This window comes from Panthera leo, chromosome D1 (genome assembly GCF_018350215.1).
Source record: "Panthera leo isolate Ple1 chromosome D1, P.leo_Ple1_pat1.1, whole genome shotgun sequence".
Taxonomy (NCBI): domain Eukaryota; kingdom Metazoa; phylum Chordata; class Mammalia; order Carnivora; family Felidae; genus Panthera; species Panthera leo.
Window position 1 is genome coordinate 11,777,857 of NC_056688.1, and position 19,587 is coordinate 11,797,443.

The window sequence follows — 19,587 nt, forward strand, 5'->3', positions numbered from 1 at the left end:
CTGCCAGACAACCCCAGCTCCCACGTGCCTGATCAAATGGCTCAGCTCTCACCAAAATGGACATGCACTTCATCATCCACCAACCCCAGCCCTGGCCAGGGAGGAAGATGGACTGTGCCTGCTCTGTGTGCCACGGTCTTCAAACTATTCATGAGGGGACACAGTCCTGACACCGTCTACACAGCCTCAGGAGAACTATAATGCGATTTTCTGTGTTATTGAGGAGAGGGAAAGAGTGAGAAGTGCTTTTCAGTTACAAGAGATCCCACCCCCAAATTGCAGTACCTGTCAAGCGACGTAATAGCTTCTACGAACAAAAGAAATCTGCTATTCTGTGTAATAGTCCTGGGATGCATTTATTTCAGTTCTGTCCTTAGTTCCCCATTCTCTCGACTGCGGAGAAAAAAGACTGCTCCCTGAAATTGTACGAAGTTTCCAAAGCAGGTATTTTTTTCACCTGTGAAAATGGCTCCCTCTCTCAGGAGAGACAACTCCTTTGTTCTCAAAAAACTAACATGGGTTCAGGCCATTCCTTTTTCTGTGAGCTCTCATAGTAGGACCTGCTCAGCAAAGACAAACAGCTTATCACTAACCAGCCGATTTCTCTTATTAAGAACAGAAACAGGCTTCTTTCTTATTCATTATCCTGTGACTCTTCTAGTAGGTAAAAGAAACACTACGCAACCAGAATGACGAGGAGCTGAACCAGAAGTGAGGGGGTGAAGGCAGAACACTTGAAGACAGGAGGAAAAACTAATTGTTCTTGTGTGCCAGGGATCAAGGGCTTAAGGCCTCAGGAACCATGCCCAATGGACTGAAAACTTCTTCCAGGCAGCATCTGCTTCAGCAGCACCTAAAAATCACACCCTTCACCCTCTTTTCATAAGAGGAAACAGTATTTCAGTATGAAGAATAGCAAGGACTGCAGAGGCCGAGGATAACTTTGATACGATACCTCCGTCCGATGGCTGAAAAGAGTTAGAAACAGATGAAGCCGAACTGAAGAATTACCTATGTCCAGCAAATAAAGGGCTGGGCTCCAGAGCCCAGAGTTAGATCTCAGGGCATATATACATGCCGAAGGAACATTATCAATTGAAAACCTCTGTCATTTGGTAGGGTACAGAAACAGTGGAGCTTAAGAAGGTGGGGAAAAAAAAAATCCAACCAAGAAAACAGAATTCAGTTGAAATAGCAGAAAGGGTCAAAAACTTATACTGAAAGGAAGTCCTAGGATTTCTACGCCTTCCAAGAAAGAAGCAAGAAGATGATACATCAGGGAGTCCTCTGTGAGGATCATAAATGTCAATAAAAAGAATGGTGTGGAAGACAAAAAAACTTGTTGGTGTCTTTTGTCAAAGCTCACCATGTTATTAAAGACACTCATCCTGAACTCTGAAAAGCATTATTTATTGGAAAGAACTATTAAAGGAAGTCTCCTTAATTCCTCCAAGGACAAACACAGTTCCCGTCTCCCAAAACATACGTACCATTTGCTCACGAGTTCTTTACCCTGACTCATGGAATCCCCTGGATTCTCTGATCCAAGACCAGGCCTTACATTCACAACAGACACAGTCCCCAGAAGGCCCAGAAGCAACATGGATTAGTGCTACCCTACAGCGTCTTATCAAAGGAGGATGGCTAGGAAGCCAACAAGTTGAGGTGCTTCACTTGACAGCTTATCTTAACATCCAGTTCTTCAACAAAGCCTCATACAAGCCAGGAGGTAAGGCGTTCTTAGGTGAAATCAGACTTCCACGATATACTTGGTTCACCAAAACTAACAGATGATTCCAAGAAGTCTTTAAAGGAGTCATTATGCCAAGAGAGGAATCCAAATACTCAAAACACGGCTTTCTTGGGAAGATACAGCTATTTAATCTTAGCAAGGGCAGCTGCTCTTCTTTCTGTGTTCTGGAACAAGGCACGGATTAAAGCTTTTACTTCAGTGGAAGAGAATGCAGCTGCCAGGGGCCCCTTTCCATCTGCCCACCTGCAAAATAAAAGATAAAATTCTATTTCCTGTTATGTCTCTGGATAAGCAAGATTTTAAAACTGCTTACTGGATCCCAAATGCTAGTTGGTTTTAAATGGAAGTAAAACAAATGCTGGCATCCTTCCCCTTCTTTCTGGATCCTCCACTCAATCTCTTTAACTCCCGCTTCTTGGCTGCATTTTGCTATCAGCACAGTCAGATGAAGAGACCAAGTTAGGAAGGTAAGACTCTTCCCCATTATTCTATACTAAGTCCTGTCTGAACTTGAGAATTATGGCCACATCCTCACATGGTTACATGGAGTCTGGGGATCTGTGACTATTTTAAAAAATGAGCCACAGGCAACAAATTTTAACCAACAAAGGATTGGTGTAAAAAATACACAGTGAACTCCCATGAGTCAATAATGAAATCACAAACAACCTCGTAGAATAAAGGGCGAAATGTGAACAGGTCATTTGCGACAACAAAAGAAAAACAAATGATCCATAAAAAGATTCTCAACATCATTAGAATTTAGGGAAATGTAAGTTACAGTGACAATGAACTACCATTTCACACTAACTACAGTAGCAAAACTTCTGAAGTCTGACGATACCAAATACTGGTGAAACCATGAAGCGGCAGGACTCAATAATGAGATATCTGTAAAACAGAACACGCTACAGCTCTGAAGACAAACATGCACGCAGCCCTGTACACAGTCATGAGTCAGCTTCAAAAAAACCCAATATTGACCGAAAGAAGCAACTTACAGACGCTTCCGTTTACAGAAAGTTCAAACACGAGCAAGCCTAAACTTTATACTGTTCAGAGACACATGCAAAAGCGGCAAAACTATGAAGGAAAGCAAAGGAAATAAGGAAGGAACACAAAATTCGAGACAGTGGCTGCCTGCGGGGACAAACATTTGGAGAGGGGAAACACAGGAGTCTTCGCAGGATCGGTAATATTTTTCTTATATTAGGTAACAGGTACATGAACATTTTAGTTGTTTTCTTTTAAGTGTAAATACGTCACATACTGTATTCCTTTGTATGTTTGTTTTATGATTTTAAAGCATTTAAACTACACAATCGGAGGTACATTCTTCAGTAAAAAATGTTCCCAGTTAACTACTATCCTCATGTTTACTGAAACCTCTAGGAGAAAAATTCTTCCTAGGCAGAAAAAAAAGAAGATACACCAGTATTGTGACTGTTTTCAACACAAAGAATTCTTATTAGGCTGCGGCAGCAGAAAGAAACTTTCTTATCTGCTGCCCTCTGGAGTCTTACCTAAAGACATCTTATTACCCACTAAGGACTTGTAAATAACAAATACATTAAATCTTGTATTAATGAGGTTGGAAGTATTTTGATGTGACTTTTTTCAGGTGGAAATGTCACTTTCTTTGTTTTAGAATGAACAATATATGCTGAGAAAAACTCAGACACATCTGGGGTGACTGGTCTAATACAACAGGGCACCTGTAATACACTAAAGAACCAGGCTAAAACAGGCAGACAAGTAGCTATAAGGATGGGGAGAGACCTTGAGGCCTATTCAGGGATTCCCTATGCAAGGTATGCATACTCTGATTATTAATATCTACCAAGACAATAATAAAAGCATCCATGAATGTGTAACTAACCTGTGTCTATCCTTTTTTGTGCAGCATCAATGACCTCTGCATACTAAATATGATACAATAAAGCATACAGTTACCCCACACAGCAATGTTAACTAATGGTGTTTGGTGTCAGGGGGTGGGAAAAACATCATCTGCTACATTTAAGACAAGATGAATCCTCTCTATGTGTATGATGCTTAATCTCTAAAACCACTGTACTCCCTGCAGAAAAACTGCTGGTCCATCAAACAGTGGTTGATGTGGAATATTCCATACAAATAAAAGTCAATTTCTGTTAGCGAATCAAAGCCAATCGTAAAATGTATCCACTGTGGGTTAAAACAGGCAACACTTCCCATCCAGGTATCAGAAGGTTGTACTTCTTACAAATGAAAGACCATCTGTACAGCATGCCAAACAACATGCTGAAGACTAAAATAGTATGAAACAAGAAGTCTTTATGTTATCAAACAGGAGAAGGTGGTAATGGGGAGCCACACGATTAGAGACCATGGCAAGGCTCCAACTACTGTTACTCAACATGAAACTCTTTCCTGAGCAACTGGTTAAGAAACAGAGAAAAGCACTGCTCTCAGTGGCACTCGCACTCTGTAGCTATCTTTGGAGAGACACATGCCTTTGTAAAAGGGTAATACCTACCGATCCCCAATTTCTTGCAGGCTGGCTTGTAACATCATCATCAATTCCTTGAATGGCATCCATTTGGGCACATAGACTGGAACCTCTTCTTGGTATTTCTTGTTCTTGCTTTCTTCAGAGAGAGGTGCAAACACTTGGGGTCCCTCGTCCACCACCGTTTTGCATAAGGAATACAATCTATCACCATCTTCAGTAGAGATGTCCTGGTTTTGCACAGAGGGAACACAAAATAGAATTGGGCCACCTTAGTAGTAAGGAAAGGGCAAATCTTTAGTGCATGCTGTTTAAGCGGTCAGCTGCAGCAAGGTGTTTTCCAAGCAATTTAGCACACCTTATTAGACATGAGATTTCATCAGCTCTGACAATACTCCTGAAGCTAGAATGACACAAAGTATGTTTCAACACATTGTCAATAATTTAGTGTGCCTGCATGAAAGAGCCCATTTATCCAGAAGAATGTTGTACCGCTTGCTGAAAAGCAGGGGATATTTTTATAAACAAGGATTCAGTCAATCAATGCTTTGGAGACATCAGCTGGCAGAGCCTGGGCCCCTTGCCTGTAAACTCACGTATATAATCTCTACTACCACAGTGCGCTGGAAAAGGGGCTCCTGCGGAAGGCTGCGTTTCTCTTTAGTAAGTTACTGAGCTCACTTGCAAATTAAATAAATACATAACTTCATACTTTACAATACATCTAAGGGCTACCCAGTTTCCGGCCTCTTCGTTCATAATCTACACAGATGCTACATGGAGAAGCAGGATCGTCCTACTCTTAGGTACACGTAAAGGAGCGACATTAGCTAGTCACCGGCAAAACAGAATGAAGGCAAAACTAAAAAAAAAAATAACCCTACAATGAGTTAGACAGGAAACATGAACAATTTCTTCTACCATCTATGTTGACTGAAAATGAGATACCAACATCATTTGCTTAGAAGAGCAATAATCGGAGACAGGAATTGCCATCCCAGGCCTGGTGAGGCATCTAACGGTCCTTACCTCGAGAGCAGTGATTCTGCCAATGATCTCAGAAACTGCTGTATTGAGTAAAGTCCCCATAGCCTTACAATATATATTCACTGGCAGGACATCCTGCCACACAATTCCAAGTCTCTTCAGCTGGTGTAGAACCTGTCAGGAGGATACAGCTGTTGACACGAAAGAGAGACTGTCGCAACTCCTATTTTCTACATTCACGTGCATCATTTGTGTGTGTTTGGGAGAAGAGGCATTATGAGAAGCGGAGGTAAAGTGATCACAAATATCAGCTTCTTGACTATTAAACCCTAGTGGATATCCCTGCTCGATGAAAAGCAGAACTTAAGCTGAGGATGGGAAAACCACTGTGAGAAGCTAAACCAGGAGCACGGAGAAATGCACAAAATTGTGGAATTATAATATATTGTACACCTGAAACTGATATAACACTGCATGTTCATTTTTACTTCAATAAATAAAATAAATACATAAAAACCATTTGCTCATTTAAAAAAAAAGGATAAATCATGTAGGAGAGAGGGGCACTGAGGTAAAAGCTAATGTTTCAAATTTCCCAAACTCAAGTTCACGGGTCAAAACCTTGCCATGACAGACTTATTAATAACTAGTCACCTTACTGGGTGGATGGAAAGATAGCCTGCTGCTGGCTTGGTGGGGCAAGGAAAGGGCAAGTCTGTAAACATTCCTGTTGAAGGTATCCATATTTTCCACTGGGGGGGGCGTGGGGATTAATAGAGCTAACTGCTACATGTTCTTTGGTTGTGGGGGAGCAAGGATGGGGGGGGCTCATGTACAAAAGGAGTACAAATCACAGCGCCAGGAGCAGCTGCCCACCTGCCGGACTGCTTTACTTGCTGCAGAGTAATTCTCTTCGTCGTCCATGTTGGAAAAGTTTCTAGCACTAGATAATCTTTCCAGAAGTTCTCCTTTCTGTGCCCGCATCTGGGCCAGGAAACACTCTGTCCCTGGGGTGGAAAAACAGAATAGAGAATTGCCACTGTTGTCCAGTTACACAGTACAAAGCCAGGGTGGAAGGAGAGAGGCAAGCATGAATCACGCATCAGCCTGCTCATTTGAAAACAACTGCTTGCAAGATAACATCATAAAGCTGCTGTGAGGTCACCAGAAATGATAGCTTCTAATACATCAGCCAGTCCCGGCAAACCCAATCTCAGGATAATGTCTTTCCCCATAGTCTGTCCAGGGTCAGATAAGAAACGTCACTTACTCAAGAGCAGCAGCTACTTATTTTTTGACTACATCAACACCACCTAAGGGGAAAGTCAGGAAGTAAAAAACTAAGTGAATCATATGGGTCCTCTGCTTTTCTTAGGCTGTCATTATGGTAAACATATTGACTTCTTCCACATTTCATTTCTTTTCATTTTTAATAACCCCAAGTAAAGCTAGGTGGAAGAGCGGGGAGCTATCTTGAGGTTTTGCAAAAGAACAGGCACTTACGTTAGTAAGCTCTTACCGACAATGCTAACAGAATTATCACAATACAAATCTTATTATGTGTCACTCTACTGACATGACTCTGATTTGGCAAATTCACCGCACACCAGCAATGCAGTTTGGAACTCTGACGTACCATGAAGTCATGTCATGGAAAAGTAACACTTCCACAAAGACTGCATTCACTTTAGCAAATTAAGTGACGGGGAACAACTGCTAACGAAATGCTCTCCCACTTTCCAATACAGCTCAGGACCACCACCTAATTTCTAGCTGCCTTGTTCATGAATTACAAAGATACTAGGCCGAGGGACTGCATAATCAATACGATTTCCTGAAGTTAAGGATTCCGTTACCAAGCCTCCTGAAGCCAGGGACCAGATCCACGAAAGTGGTAGTGCCATCACAAAGAATGGGGGCGAGACGCAGTCTGAACTGATGTCCGAGGGTCAGCAGGTGGTGAGCAATGTACATACAGTTGTTGTGGTGAATGGCGGCCAACTGGGGCAGTTTTTGAAGGTTCTCCCTATGCCAGGAGGAGGGGTAGAAAAAGAAAGAAATCACAAGTTACTGGGATCGAGGTGGAGGAAATGTTACTTCTCTTTTAAGGTACTTCTAGGCTTTAATAACTGTCTCCTGTACAACTGCATAACAAGATGCGGCCTCATCACCCTGACTCTGTTCAGAGTGACAGCGTCCCGCCTGAGTGCAGCCTGATCCAGTAAGACTATCCCAGGGAGTAACAAAAAAGAGCGAGCCAGGGAATCCAGTGTTGACCTGTGTCGACTCTGGATGTAAACCTAGCACACATGTATATAATAATTCCCTTGAAGGACTCACCTGCCCTTCCTCCAAATTCCTTTTTCATCTATGTAATGAAGCACTAAACTCTTTTCTAATGCTCTAGTTTTCAAATTGGCTACAGTTTAGAGTCACCTGGGAAATTTTTAAATATATAGATGTTTAGACTTTTATTAACAAATGACCAATATTCTTTAAACATTTTTTTTTAAATGGCTTACTGCATTTAATTGTGAATTTTAGTAACCAAAATATTTTTGGTGGAAATATAAAATGACTGGTTTTAGTCCAACTTACGGGGGCACTTACTTGTGATATGTTGGCACGACATCATGGAACAAATGGAAGATATTCCTCACTGAGTAGAAAAGCTGAACAGCACTAATAAAAAACAGTTCCAACAGAAATGCATAAGGATAGTGGCAATGAGAAAAGAAAATTCAGGTCAAGTGCACATTAGTCATCACCTAAACACCTGCCTTGGTCACTGTTGAACACACCATTAATCTAGATGCAAATATATTCTCAACCAGTGTTTACTAACTAGATTGCAGTTGTAAAAACCTTGATCTGCTAATAATTTCAAGAAGAACAGCATTAACCCAAAGCCTCTTTCCCATTATCAATCTGCCGGTACCCAGACCATCCCTTCAGTAACAAATGGAGCTAAGCCTCAAGCAAATGTCACCTACTCACGGACGCACTCTGCAAAGGGCAAGGTGTCCATAAAGGCATTCACTTGTTCTCTTAGAATCAGTCTGACTGTCAGCTTTCACCTTTTCTCCTTCTTACTCCAATGCAAGGAGATGAATCAACATTTCTAGGACAGAATCCAACCTCAAATTTTTTTTGCCCTTTAAATCTGGCCTTAGAATACCTAAAGATTATTATTAAAATGCACTTGAGCAAATATAAAGTCTGGACGGCTTACTTCCACATAAGAATATCTTAAACTATGTACCTTGAATACAAAGGAATTCCACAAATATTTAGAAAAACAAGTCATGGTTCCTACACCCCAAAACACGGTTACTACTCGATTACTACAATGACCTGATGAAGTTATGTCATTTCATTTTTGCCCCACGTGTTGCTATTCAAGGTCTGGTAATGGGGAAGTGAGTTGTAATGGAGTTGTGTTTCTGTATGTCCTGTTTAAAACCATTTCTTTTAGAGGAAGCAGTGAGTACACAGACACTCATTGTTTATAGTGTTCTGTATTATCAAAAAACTTAGGAAACACTGCCTTGCAGCTCTAACTTCTGTTTAGTATATTTCATTCATGTGACAGCCATGTGACAAAATAGTTACTCCAAAATTCATTTTGCCAAAAGAGTATGTACTTTTCGTTTGTATTTTTCTTCCTACTTATATTTAGAACCAGATGGACCTGTGAACATCACAATTCATTGAAGTCATGGAAATATCTTAGTCAACATGTTCTTTCTAGAGCAGAATAAAATCAAAGGGTCTGTTTGCACGTGGAGATAAGAAGGAAAACTCTGGAAGCCCACCTGAGATATGGTGTGGCTGAGGCAGGCCCTAACCAGGACTGTTCTCTCCCGTGAGGAGGAGATAAGGCGCCGCTACCCACAGACAAACTAGGAGGCTTCTGCCAGTCTGCTCCGCAGCTCGGGCTCCAGCATGCCGCGTCCTTCTCCATTTAGTAAGAGAGGAGCTCGCGGAGCAGAAAGAGTTCGGTATGAGATGCGGACTCGAGGGTGAGGCACCCCGAATATGGTGTAGGTTAAGAGAAATCACCTACAAAGGGTAAAATGAGATCTTCGAACATTCCATGCTTTTCCTTCTACCTTGGCCTTCCAACAAACTACTACTGCGCTAAAAACAAACATTTAAAGTGTAAATTAATTATAATTAGGGCCTGGATTTCACAAAAGGCAAAACGAATGTTCAGCTAAAAGGCCAGGGCAGGCTGGAGCAGACGGCATAACTACCACTGCTACCACCACCGTCGGTAATAACAGACGTTTGAGTATTGATGATTTTTCAGATAGTATTCGAAGTTCCCTGCAAGTGCTTCCTCACGTAACATCATTCAACTCAAATAAAAAGTAACAAATTAAACAGAAGTTAAAGAGTTTTTTGTAAAAAAGTGATTAACAACTTTAATGCCAAAGAAACTCCATTCGTCCATCCATGCACACGCTTCCATTTCCTAGATATGCTATAAGAAGCATGCGTCATTACAAATAAAAGTTAATTATCGATATAGGTCTCTGTGTTACACTGTTTTTCCAGGAAAAAAAAAACGCTAATGGGATAGGAAAACCCAAAGATAATTTTCTTAATAAACGTCTAGTTTAGATACGCATTTAACCAAGTCACTGCCATTTTCAGAACTCTTACCACTGATCACTGCTGGTTGTGGCCTCTAGTAAAGTCTGATAGGCGAGTTCCATTAACTGCTTCACAGACTCACTGATGCGGCACGTGGGCAAAGAAAAGGAATGTTGGTCCAGTGTATTTTCAGGCTCTAAATTCACCACCTCGTTGTACTGAGTTGTGGACATTTTCTGTACTGCTGACTTGTCATCCTTCTGAGGACTGGGTAAGTCTGGCACACTTATCTTAGAATCAGCAGTAATCTAAGATTGAAACATAAAACACAGAAAAAGCACTGTCCTCAGAACAATTCAAACGAAAGCATCAGAGAAGGGCAACGTGGTTGCTTGCACGATGATAGAGTTGTAGCTCTACAGGGGCTCCCGGGTGGCTCAGTCGGTTAAGCATCCAATGTTGGTTTCCGCTCAGGTCATGATCTCAAGGTTTGTGGGATCAATCCCCGCATCAGGCTCTATGCTGACAGTGCAGAGCCTGCTTGGGATGATCTCTCTCCTTCTCTCTCTGCCCCTCCCGTTTGTGCACTCTCTCTCTCTCTCAAAATCAATAAATAAACATTTTTAAAAATAATAATAATAAAGCTGTGGCTCTACAGTAATCAAAGGATTTGAGGAAATACAGCAGTATTTTAATGACTACTCAATCTTGGGTGAGAGCATGTCATAAGAAATAAAGAATCTCCTTTCCTGTGCAATTCTTCCATTTCTTCTGTGTATTCTTAATCTTGGTGGAAAGAGCAAAGCTCTGAAACTGGCCCAAGATTTCAGGTAAATGAAAGGACCTTAAAAAATCATCTTTCTCAGGGGCACCTGGGTAGCTCAGTCTGTTGGGCATCTGACTTTGGCTCAGGCTGTGATCTCACAGTCCATGAGTTCGGGCCCCACATTCAGCTCTGTGCTGATAGCTCAGAGCCTGCAGCTTGCTTCGGATTCTATCTCTCTTTCTCTCTGCCCCTCCCCTGCTCATGCTCTGTCTCTCTCTGTCACAAAAATAAGAAAAAATATTTAAAAAAAATTTTTTTAAGTCATCTTTCTCAGAGGCACCGGGGTGGCTCAGTCTGTTAAGTATCCGACCCGGCTCAGGTCATGATTTTGCAGTTCATCAGTTTGAGCTCCGCATCAGGCTCGCTGCTGTCAGCACAGAGCCTGCTTTGGATCCTCTGTCCCCCTCTCTCTTGCCCCTCCCTCACTCTTGCTCTCTCTCTCTCTCCCCCAAAAATAAAAATAAATATATTTTTTTAAAAAATCATCTTTCTCAGACTAAACTCTTAGATTATTGCAGACCTGTATAATTTTGTGTTCCGTTGTCTTAAATTATTTCCACCAAGAACACGTGTTGGCTTAGTCAAAGAAATAACCGATTCAGGCTAGCATATCCTCCGGTAAACAAAACAAAACAACATTTATACAGAATGAAAACTCCTAGTCTCATCAAGACTAAATGAAAGAGCACTAGGCTGCTAGTCTGGAAACATCAGTAACATTTTTTTACCCTAACTTTTAACAAAACCATTTAACCTCTCTGGACCTCAATTTTCTCATTGTAAAATGAAGGAATTATACTACAATAATGGTCTTCAAACCCTGCTTCCCAAAGATGCCACAGGGGCCAAAACATAATGAAGTTCCACGGCAAGAGCAGCGGTCCTGCTCCACACACACTGGGTTTCCACACCGCACTGCTCACAGGAAAAGCTCTGAGTCTCATACAAACGTTTAAACACCAATTGTGCCCTCCTAATCTATACACCGGTATATAATATTATCTACCTCAGAGGGCGATAATGAAGTTTAAACGAGAATACAAATGTCAGGGAACTCGCAGTCAAATTTATGACTAAGATCAGAAAGTAGAAGAAAAATATAAAGATGATTTAAAAATGCTGATGTTTGTCTGAAAAATAATGGGCCCAAAATACACAGGACTCAAAAAAACGTTGACTTCTTGAGGAGAGTGAGAGAACCCCAGACAGAAGTATGGAAGATCTAATCTGGTAACCGGTCAGGTCAAAATGTTCAAACAGAACCAACGTCAGCAACAAAATGCATCTTTGGGGAAAATAGTGGGTACACACAAGCAGTTGTCTAGAGACAATTTAGATGAAGCCCATGAAAGGCAATTAAGCTGAAAATGGTTTTTAGAAAAAGAAAGAGGATCTTTTTAAAGTTGGGCAGTTTAGAAGATCTAATCCCACGGCCTAGATGCCCAGGGAAAGAACCAGGATAGAGTCTAGACCAGTGGTTCACAGGTAGGGACAATTTTGCCCTCGGGGGAACATCCGGCAATGTCTGGAGACATTTTTCGAGTCACAACGGGAAGACAGGCATCTAGTGGGCAGAGGCTACTACTAAGCATCCTACAAAAGAGCCCCCCACAGCAAAGAATGACCTGGTCCCAAATGTCAACAGTGCCACTACTGAGAAACCCTGACCTAGAGGAAGCCACCACTAGGATTTGAGTTCCTGAAGATAATGCAGTCTTTTTAAAATTTTTTAAATGTTTATTTATTTTTGAGAGAGAGAGAGATTCAGAGTATGAGTGGGGAGGGGCAGAGAGAGAGAAGGAGGCACAGAATCCGAAGCAGGCTCCAGGCTCTGAGCTGTCAGTAGAGAGACCGATGCGGGGCTCAAGCTCACAAACCGTGAGATACCTGAGCCGAAGTTGGCTGCTTAACCAACTAAGCCACCCAGGCGCCCTGAAGATAATGCAGTCTTACAGGATGTCAGAACGAGCTGAGTAGGGAGCTCAGAGATCAGCTGGTTCAATTCTGTCACATGACAGAAGAGGAAAATGAGGTCCAACAAGGTTAAAAGATTTAGCCTGGAGTCACAGAGCAATCCACTGACAATCCTATTTACATCAAGGAGTTAGGAGACAGGAAAGTGGGACACATATTAACGCATTTGCCAAATATTTACTGAGCACTAAGTACACAGTACCATGTGCGGGTATCTTCTTGATGTTGGAGATACAGCAGTAGTCAGAAGAGGGGGGAGGGGAAAAAAAAGTCCACATGGAGCTAATTTTTTAGAGAGAAAAAAAATAAATAATTCATACGGAATGTTTGTTGATAATAATACGAAGAAAAATAAAGAAGGAAAGGGTGAAGGAATAGGAGGAAGTTACAATTTTAATAAGACTTGCCAGGAAACACAACAAGTCATGTAGGTATCTATGGTAAAAATGTTCCCAGGGGTATCTGGGTGGCTCAGTCGGTTAAGTGATCGTAAGTCGGTTAAGCTCAGGTCGTGATCTCGCAGTCCATGAGTTCGAGCCCCGCGTCAGGCTCTGTGCTGACAGCTCAGAGCCTAGAGCCTGCTTCTGTCTCCTTCTCTCTCTATTTCTCTCAAAAATAAACATTAAAAAAAAAAAAAAAAAAAGATTTAAAAAATGTCCCCAGCAGAGGGAACAAGAGATTCAAAGGCTCTGCCACAAGGAGACGGGGAGAGAAGGCAATGTCAGGGCAAACCCTGCATGATCTTGGAGGCGGCTGTGAGACTATAGGGTCTCATTCTATAGGAGATGGGAAGCCACTTGGTTTGGGGCAGGAGTTACATAATCAAGTGATATTTATGTAAAAAAGTAAATAAGACCCCACAGCACAGTTCCTGGGACCGAGTGAATTGCAGCTCCTTAACAATCCAAAATACCTCAAACTGTGTTAAAATCTGTGCACCTCTAATGGCTAATTAACTGTTTTTCTCAGTGGACACACTGAGTGGACTACCCCCAAGGAAAAGGGAGGATGGTAAAAGGAGAAACAGAGGGAGGGAGAGCCTAATCCCTACCACTGTGACAGGAGAAAACTGGCTGAGGAATTTTCCATCAAGGGACTACTTTCATTTACGTTTTACTTTAATCTAAGTAATACCTTCCAATTACCAAATATTATTTTATATGTGTAAAATATGAAAAAAAAAAAACAGAAAAGAAAATACACAAAATTATCTAAGGTCAAAGGGGTAAATTACCCCTTTATGCAAATTAAAGAGTCCACTGACTGCGGATAATTGTCGATGCCCTAAAAAGATTCTTTCTTGTTTGTTTTATTATCTTGACTTCAAAACTAGGGCCGCTGGTAGCCTCACAGATGAAGTCAACATGTTCACAACAGGGTATAATCTCTGGACATAATGAAGCCCAATTACATGTGTCACAAAATTGTGTACTAAAATCTCAAGTAATAAAGTTAAGAAAAATCTACATGGGTTGATATACTGTCTAATTTCAACAAAGGTAATTAATCTACACGGGCTTTTCCATGTATACAATGCTTTCGGGTGCACTACTTATTTGGGCCTCACAGCATTCCATGAGAGGGGCAGAGAGCAGGACCACTTGAAAGATGAGAACTAATGTCAGAAGATGAGTAACTTCTCCCAGGGAGCTCAGCAACTGTCGTGCTCTGTTCCACTCTGCCAAATTTCTCTCAAAAATGAGCGGCTTCCTAAATACAATGTAATACAAGATAGCCCCAGTACCTTCACAGTGTTGTGAATTTCAGAGGTCATTAGATTTCTAGCTGCCACGATCACATCCTGACATTTCTTGTTAGCAAAATGAGAATTGATGTTACGGGCATATTTCAGCAAATCAGTAGTATCTCCTTTCAAAAACCTCATCTCCTTTAGGGCATTTTCAAATTCTTCAGTGGACTGTATGATCTGAGAAAGAGAGACATGGGGGAAAAAAGAATTATATACACATATTCCATTCCAATATTAAAATTTCAAATCCAATGTACAAAAAGTAACAAGGACAGGCTGGTCATTTAAGTTTTAGAGCAGACCAGCACTTAGCAGGTATACATATATCATATATTTTTCCAGCCTTAAATTCACTAAGAATAGTACCTTCAATATAAATTTCTTACTCTACTTAGTAAAAGAGCAAAGATCTCTAAAACAAATACACTTATTTTAGTGTTCACAGAAACACTAAAAAGAAGCAAAAAGGTACAGTGTCACATAAGAGCTACTAGAGCTGATCCAAGTATAAAAGAACAATTGTTTTTCAAAAGTATCTCACTAAGAAAATATACCTAAAAAGAAAACCCACTTCCCAGTCGAAAGGTAGAAAGCCCGGAGAGAAATGAAGTAACAAGAAAAGCTGCTTCCACCTCGTATTATAATTTCCTTAAAGATGTCTCTGAAGAGCAAAAAGTCTCTAAGGAATTACGAAAGACACCGACAGGCACCTACAGTCTCTGAAAACCTTGTGTGACGTCTCTGTACTTACCTCCTCGTACTGCTGTAACTTGCTGCTATTAGTTGGGATAGAATAAACCAAACAGTTTTTAATGAGGCACTCAGACAAGTCTTCCCAGATCATGTCACCGAGCAGCTCAGCCAATATGATCTCAGATGGTTTTTCATTTTCTAGATCAGTATCAAGAGGTAAATCTGCATCATAAGAAAAAGTTTTAAACAAGAAGCCACTCACAGTCCAGATTATTCTCAAGTTCCCTCGTTTTCTAGAATTCTTTCATTTTAGGATGAGGGGGAAGAAAACAGCACAGATAATCCTACAGCCATCTCAACTGCCTACGTGGGACACAGCATGGCATACAATTATTACTTTACTTCCACTGCTCAACTGGACAGTCTGCACTGTATTACTGCCTGTACTCCACAACAGTAAAGTATTCAGCCATCTACATTATACAGTAACCATCTACTGCTAATCTACTGATCTGATTACATGACAAGCACTCAGAAGTTCTGCGTATCAAAGTTGAAACTCATTTAGAATAAAATCCCAGGCCCTTAATAATGAATAAACATCCTCTGTCATCTCTGCCTAGGATCTGCGTGTTTGTCCTAAGTAAAATATCAGCAAATGCCTTACATTACAGCGTAATATCTAGCCTAGCAAACAGAATACCTCAATACCTCTCTGAAGTGTATCGTGGGGGTTTTAATGGGGTTGTATTTAAAATAAACTATTAATTAATTAAATAATAGTGAAGAATCAGGAACCAATGTAGAGAGAAGAGGAACCAGAAAAGAGACCAGCTATTTTTAACCTAGTTCTGATTCACCAAGGAAGACCTTAGGGGATAAGAACCTTAAAAGAAAGTGAGCATATTATCTTAGAGCCTTGAGAACCTTACAATGTCTAAAGTCTAGGCCTGTACTGCCCAATATGATAGCCACCAGCCACACTTTGCTGCTGAGCACTTGAATGGTGGTGTGACTGAGGAAATAATTTTTTTTTTAATTGATTTCAATTTCAGCTTAAAAATGGAAGCAAGGGTGTGTCATTATAAAGGGGTCGCCCAGAGCAGCCTGTGGCAAAAGCAGAGTGCCGTATCTTGATTGTGGGGGTGGCTACGTGGATCCACACGTGATAAGACTGCACAGAACTATACACACATACAAATGACTACAGGTGAAAACCGGTGAAATGTGAGTCAGCTCTGTGAATCGGACCACAGTCAATTTGCTGGTTTTGATATTGTACTACAGGTATACAAGATGTTAACACCAGGGAAGATGGTGGAAGGGGACATGGGACCTCTGAACATTGTTTGAACAAAAATTTTAAAGTTAAAAAAAAAAGTGTAGTTTTCCATTAAACACAACTTTGTTGTTTTGCTAAGACTTCATTTCACTTTAACCATTGCACCGCGTCAGCTATTGTCACACTTGCTGTGTCTGTGGCGGGCACACGGATCCCCTCCAGCACCGCACACACACATGACCAATCCACTTGGTGTAAACAGATTCATTCCATTCCAATTATTTGTTGACTATGCACCAATGTGACACCGTAATGTTTATCTGAATATTTATGCATACAGCACAAGTTGCAATGATACCTATATAAATTGTAAAAGGCAATTAAGTCAAAATAACTATTTTAATTATGACATAATTATTTCTCTAAGTTTAAAGGAGATAACTATGGACAAGGTATACTACCGATGCAGGATTAAGTGAAGATGCAAAAGCCAATAGAATCATTGGAACAGTAAAGGGAAAACAAAGAGAGACTGGAGAAAATACGTCACAAATTTCACAATAAATGGTAACTGCAATTCACTAACACAAAGCAAAACAAACGAACCTGCTTTTTTTTGAAGATAATAAAACAGACAAGAGACATTTTCAGCAAATATCATAAATATTTCGCCACACTATTAAAAAGTACTCTATTCTTATTTTACTTAGTTTTTTATTAGGAAAGGGTACTGAATTTTGTCATAATGTTTTCCATATCTAATGATATAATCCCTTTTAATATGCTGATATAATAAACTGGTTGATAGGTTTCTTATGCTAAACTACCTTTGCACTCCTAGAATAAACAATGTGTCCTTTTTAACAGTAATGTTGGCTTTAACTTACTATATTTTGTAAATGTTTGCATTTATAAGCCAAAAGTAAAATCATTTTATAGTGTTTTCTCTACGTGTAAACTATCACCAAATGTACATTTTCGTATTACGTTTATGCTGGCTTTTAAAAAATTAAGTAGGACATAATCATCTTTTTCTATTGACCAAAAGGGCTTGATTAACAGGCATTATCTATAATTTGAAGAATCCACAGAATTTTTAGCCATAAACTTTCTGTGCCTGATGGTAGCCTTTTTAGTGGCAAGTCTTTAACAATCTTTCAAATTTCTTCTATAGTTATTTGTATGTTCAGAGCTTCTGCTCCTTGGTAGAAATCTGTAGTTGACATTTTCTAGAAAATCATCACGGCAAAAGCAAAACTTGCTTATTATGACAAGCCCCAAACCACCAAGGTTTATAAAGAAAAAGCCAAATCTTCCCTCTCCATATCCACAAGCTTCTCTCTCCACACCCAAGTGACCAACATTAAGTTTGGTTTGTCTTCTTCCTCCCTTACATTCATACTACATATATTTATATATGAGTTGCCAAATACACACACATATATATGAATCAAACACACACACACACACACACACACACACATCTGAATTGCCAAATGCACACACACACAGTTGAAATGGACTGAATTGTACAGAACTGTATACTCTCCCCGTTGATAATTCATATGTTGAAGCCTTAACCCCCAATATGACTGGATTTGGAGATAGGGTCTGGCCTTAAAGAGGTAATTAAGGTTAAATGAGGTCATAAGGGAGGGGTCCTCATCCAGTATGACTAGTGGCCTTATAAGAAGAGAAGAAACACCAGGATGCACACTTACACAGGACAGACCGGTAAGAGGCTGTCTGCAAGGTAGGGAGACAGGGCTCAGGAGAAACCAAATCTGCTAATACCTTGATCTTGGAACTTCTGGCCTCCAAAACTGGGAGAAAATTAATTTCTGTTGTTCAAGCCACACAGCCTGTGGCATTGTGTTAGCAAACTAACACAATCCTCATATAAGGGACTGCTTTCTTTTTTATAAATTGGGTTCATGCCAACAACAACAAAAAAGGATTCATGCCATAGATTTTACACTTAACTTTTTTATGACTTCAAAGTAGACCATGGCCATCTCTTAAGTCAACATATCTAGGTCTCCTTCATTTCTTTTTCATGGCTACATAATGCACCATAGTATGGCTCAACCATTCTTCAAACGATGGGTGCACAGTCCAGTCTGCAAGTATATAATACTACTCACACACACAAAGATATAACCGATTGATATCACTTCCGTAAAGAATTAAAAATTGAAATACAGGGGATGCATTTTTTGGATTTTACTATACATATACTATAATAGAGCTTTGTAATATTTTACAAAGTACTCCAAAAAGCAATGAAGGAGACTACTTTTCCACTTTCTTGTCAGAGTGTTTTACACAGACCTTTTAATGTCAGCCCTACGGATGAAAGTTCTACCTTGGTGGTGTGATTTCCGTCCCCCCACTAGGGAGATTAAGCAACACATTTTTTTATGTTTATTATCAAATTGCACCTTTTCTTCCATGAATTGCCTATTCATATTTTTTGCCTATTTTTCTATTATTATGTTTTCTTTTTCTCTGGAAAAAAGTCCTTATACTAACACCTTGTCTGCCAAACCTATTGCAAGGACTTTCCCCCAACCAGCTACTGTCTTTTGACTTTGTTTATGGTATTGTTTACCACACAGAACTTAACATTTGTATGTAGTCAAATTCATCCATCCTTTCCTTTATGCATTCTGAGCGTCCTCAGACTATTCACATCTCCTAAATTTTCTTCCAACGTTTTTATTGGTTTTGGTTTTTTTCATAAAGGGCTTTAATTCATCTGGAATTTACATCTGTGCGGAGTATGAAGCAGGAATCTAACTTCGTTTTACTGCACAGATAGCCAATTTTGCTAGCACCATTATTAAATGAACTATCTATAGTCCCACAAAACTGAAACGTGACTTTGATCAAACAGCAAGTTCTCATTTATTCTTGGCTCTACTTCTGGACTCTTTTTTATTCCACTGATTTCCTTGTACCAAGAACAGTTTTAATTTTAAAATTCTCCCACTAATGTCTTTTAAATCTTTATTGGCAATCCTCCAAACTATTTTTTTTTAATGTTTATTTCTTTTTGAGAGAGAGACAGACAGAAAGAGTGTGCACAAGCAGGGGAGATACAGAGAGAGGGAGACAGAGGATCCGAAGCAGGCTCCATGCTGACAGGAGAGTACCTTGATGTGGGGCTCAAACTCACAAACCATGAGACGGTGACCTGAGCCAAAGTCAGATGCTTAACCGACTGAGCCAC

General features: G+C 40.3%; 1 protein-coding gene across 1 annotated transcript in view; it reads right to left on the reverse strand.

The window, feature by feature from the left end:
• Positions 1-1,391: 1,391 nt before the first annotated feature.
• Positions 1,392-19,587, reverse strand: part of ZW10 (zw10 kinetochore protein) — a 35,011-nt gene continuing 16,815 nt past the window's right edge. The window contains exons 8-16 of the mRNA XM_042906273.1: positions 15,132-15,295; positions 14,375-14,557; positions 9,900-10,138; positions 7,842-7,913; positions 7,088-7,257; positions 6,108-6,238; positions 5,274-5,405; positions 4,272-4,474; positions 1,392-1,996 (exon numbers count right to left, since the gene is read on the reverse strand). Of these exons, the coding sequence (XP_042762207.1) occupies positions 1,876-1,996; positions 4,272-4,474; positions 5,274-5,405; positions 6,108-6,238; positions 7,088-7,257; positions 7,842-7,913; positions 9,900-10,138; positions 14,375-14,557; positions 15,132-15,295 (1,415 nt within the window). The 3' untranslated portion in view covers positions 1,392-1,875. The remainder of the gene's footprint in view (positions 1,997-4,271; positions 4,475-5,273; positions 5,406-6,107; positions 6,239-7,087; positions 7,258-7,841; positions 7,914-9,899; positions 10,139-14,374; positions 14,558-15,131; positions 15,296-19,587) is intronic.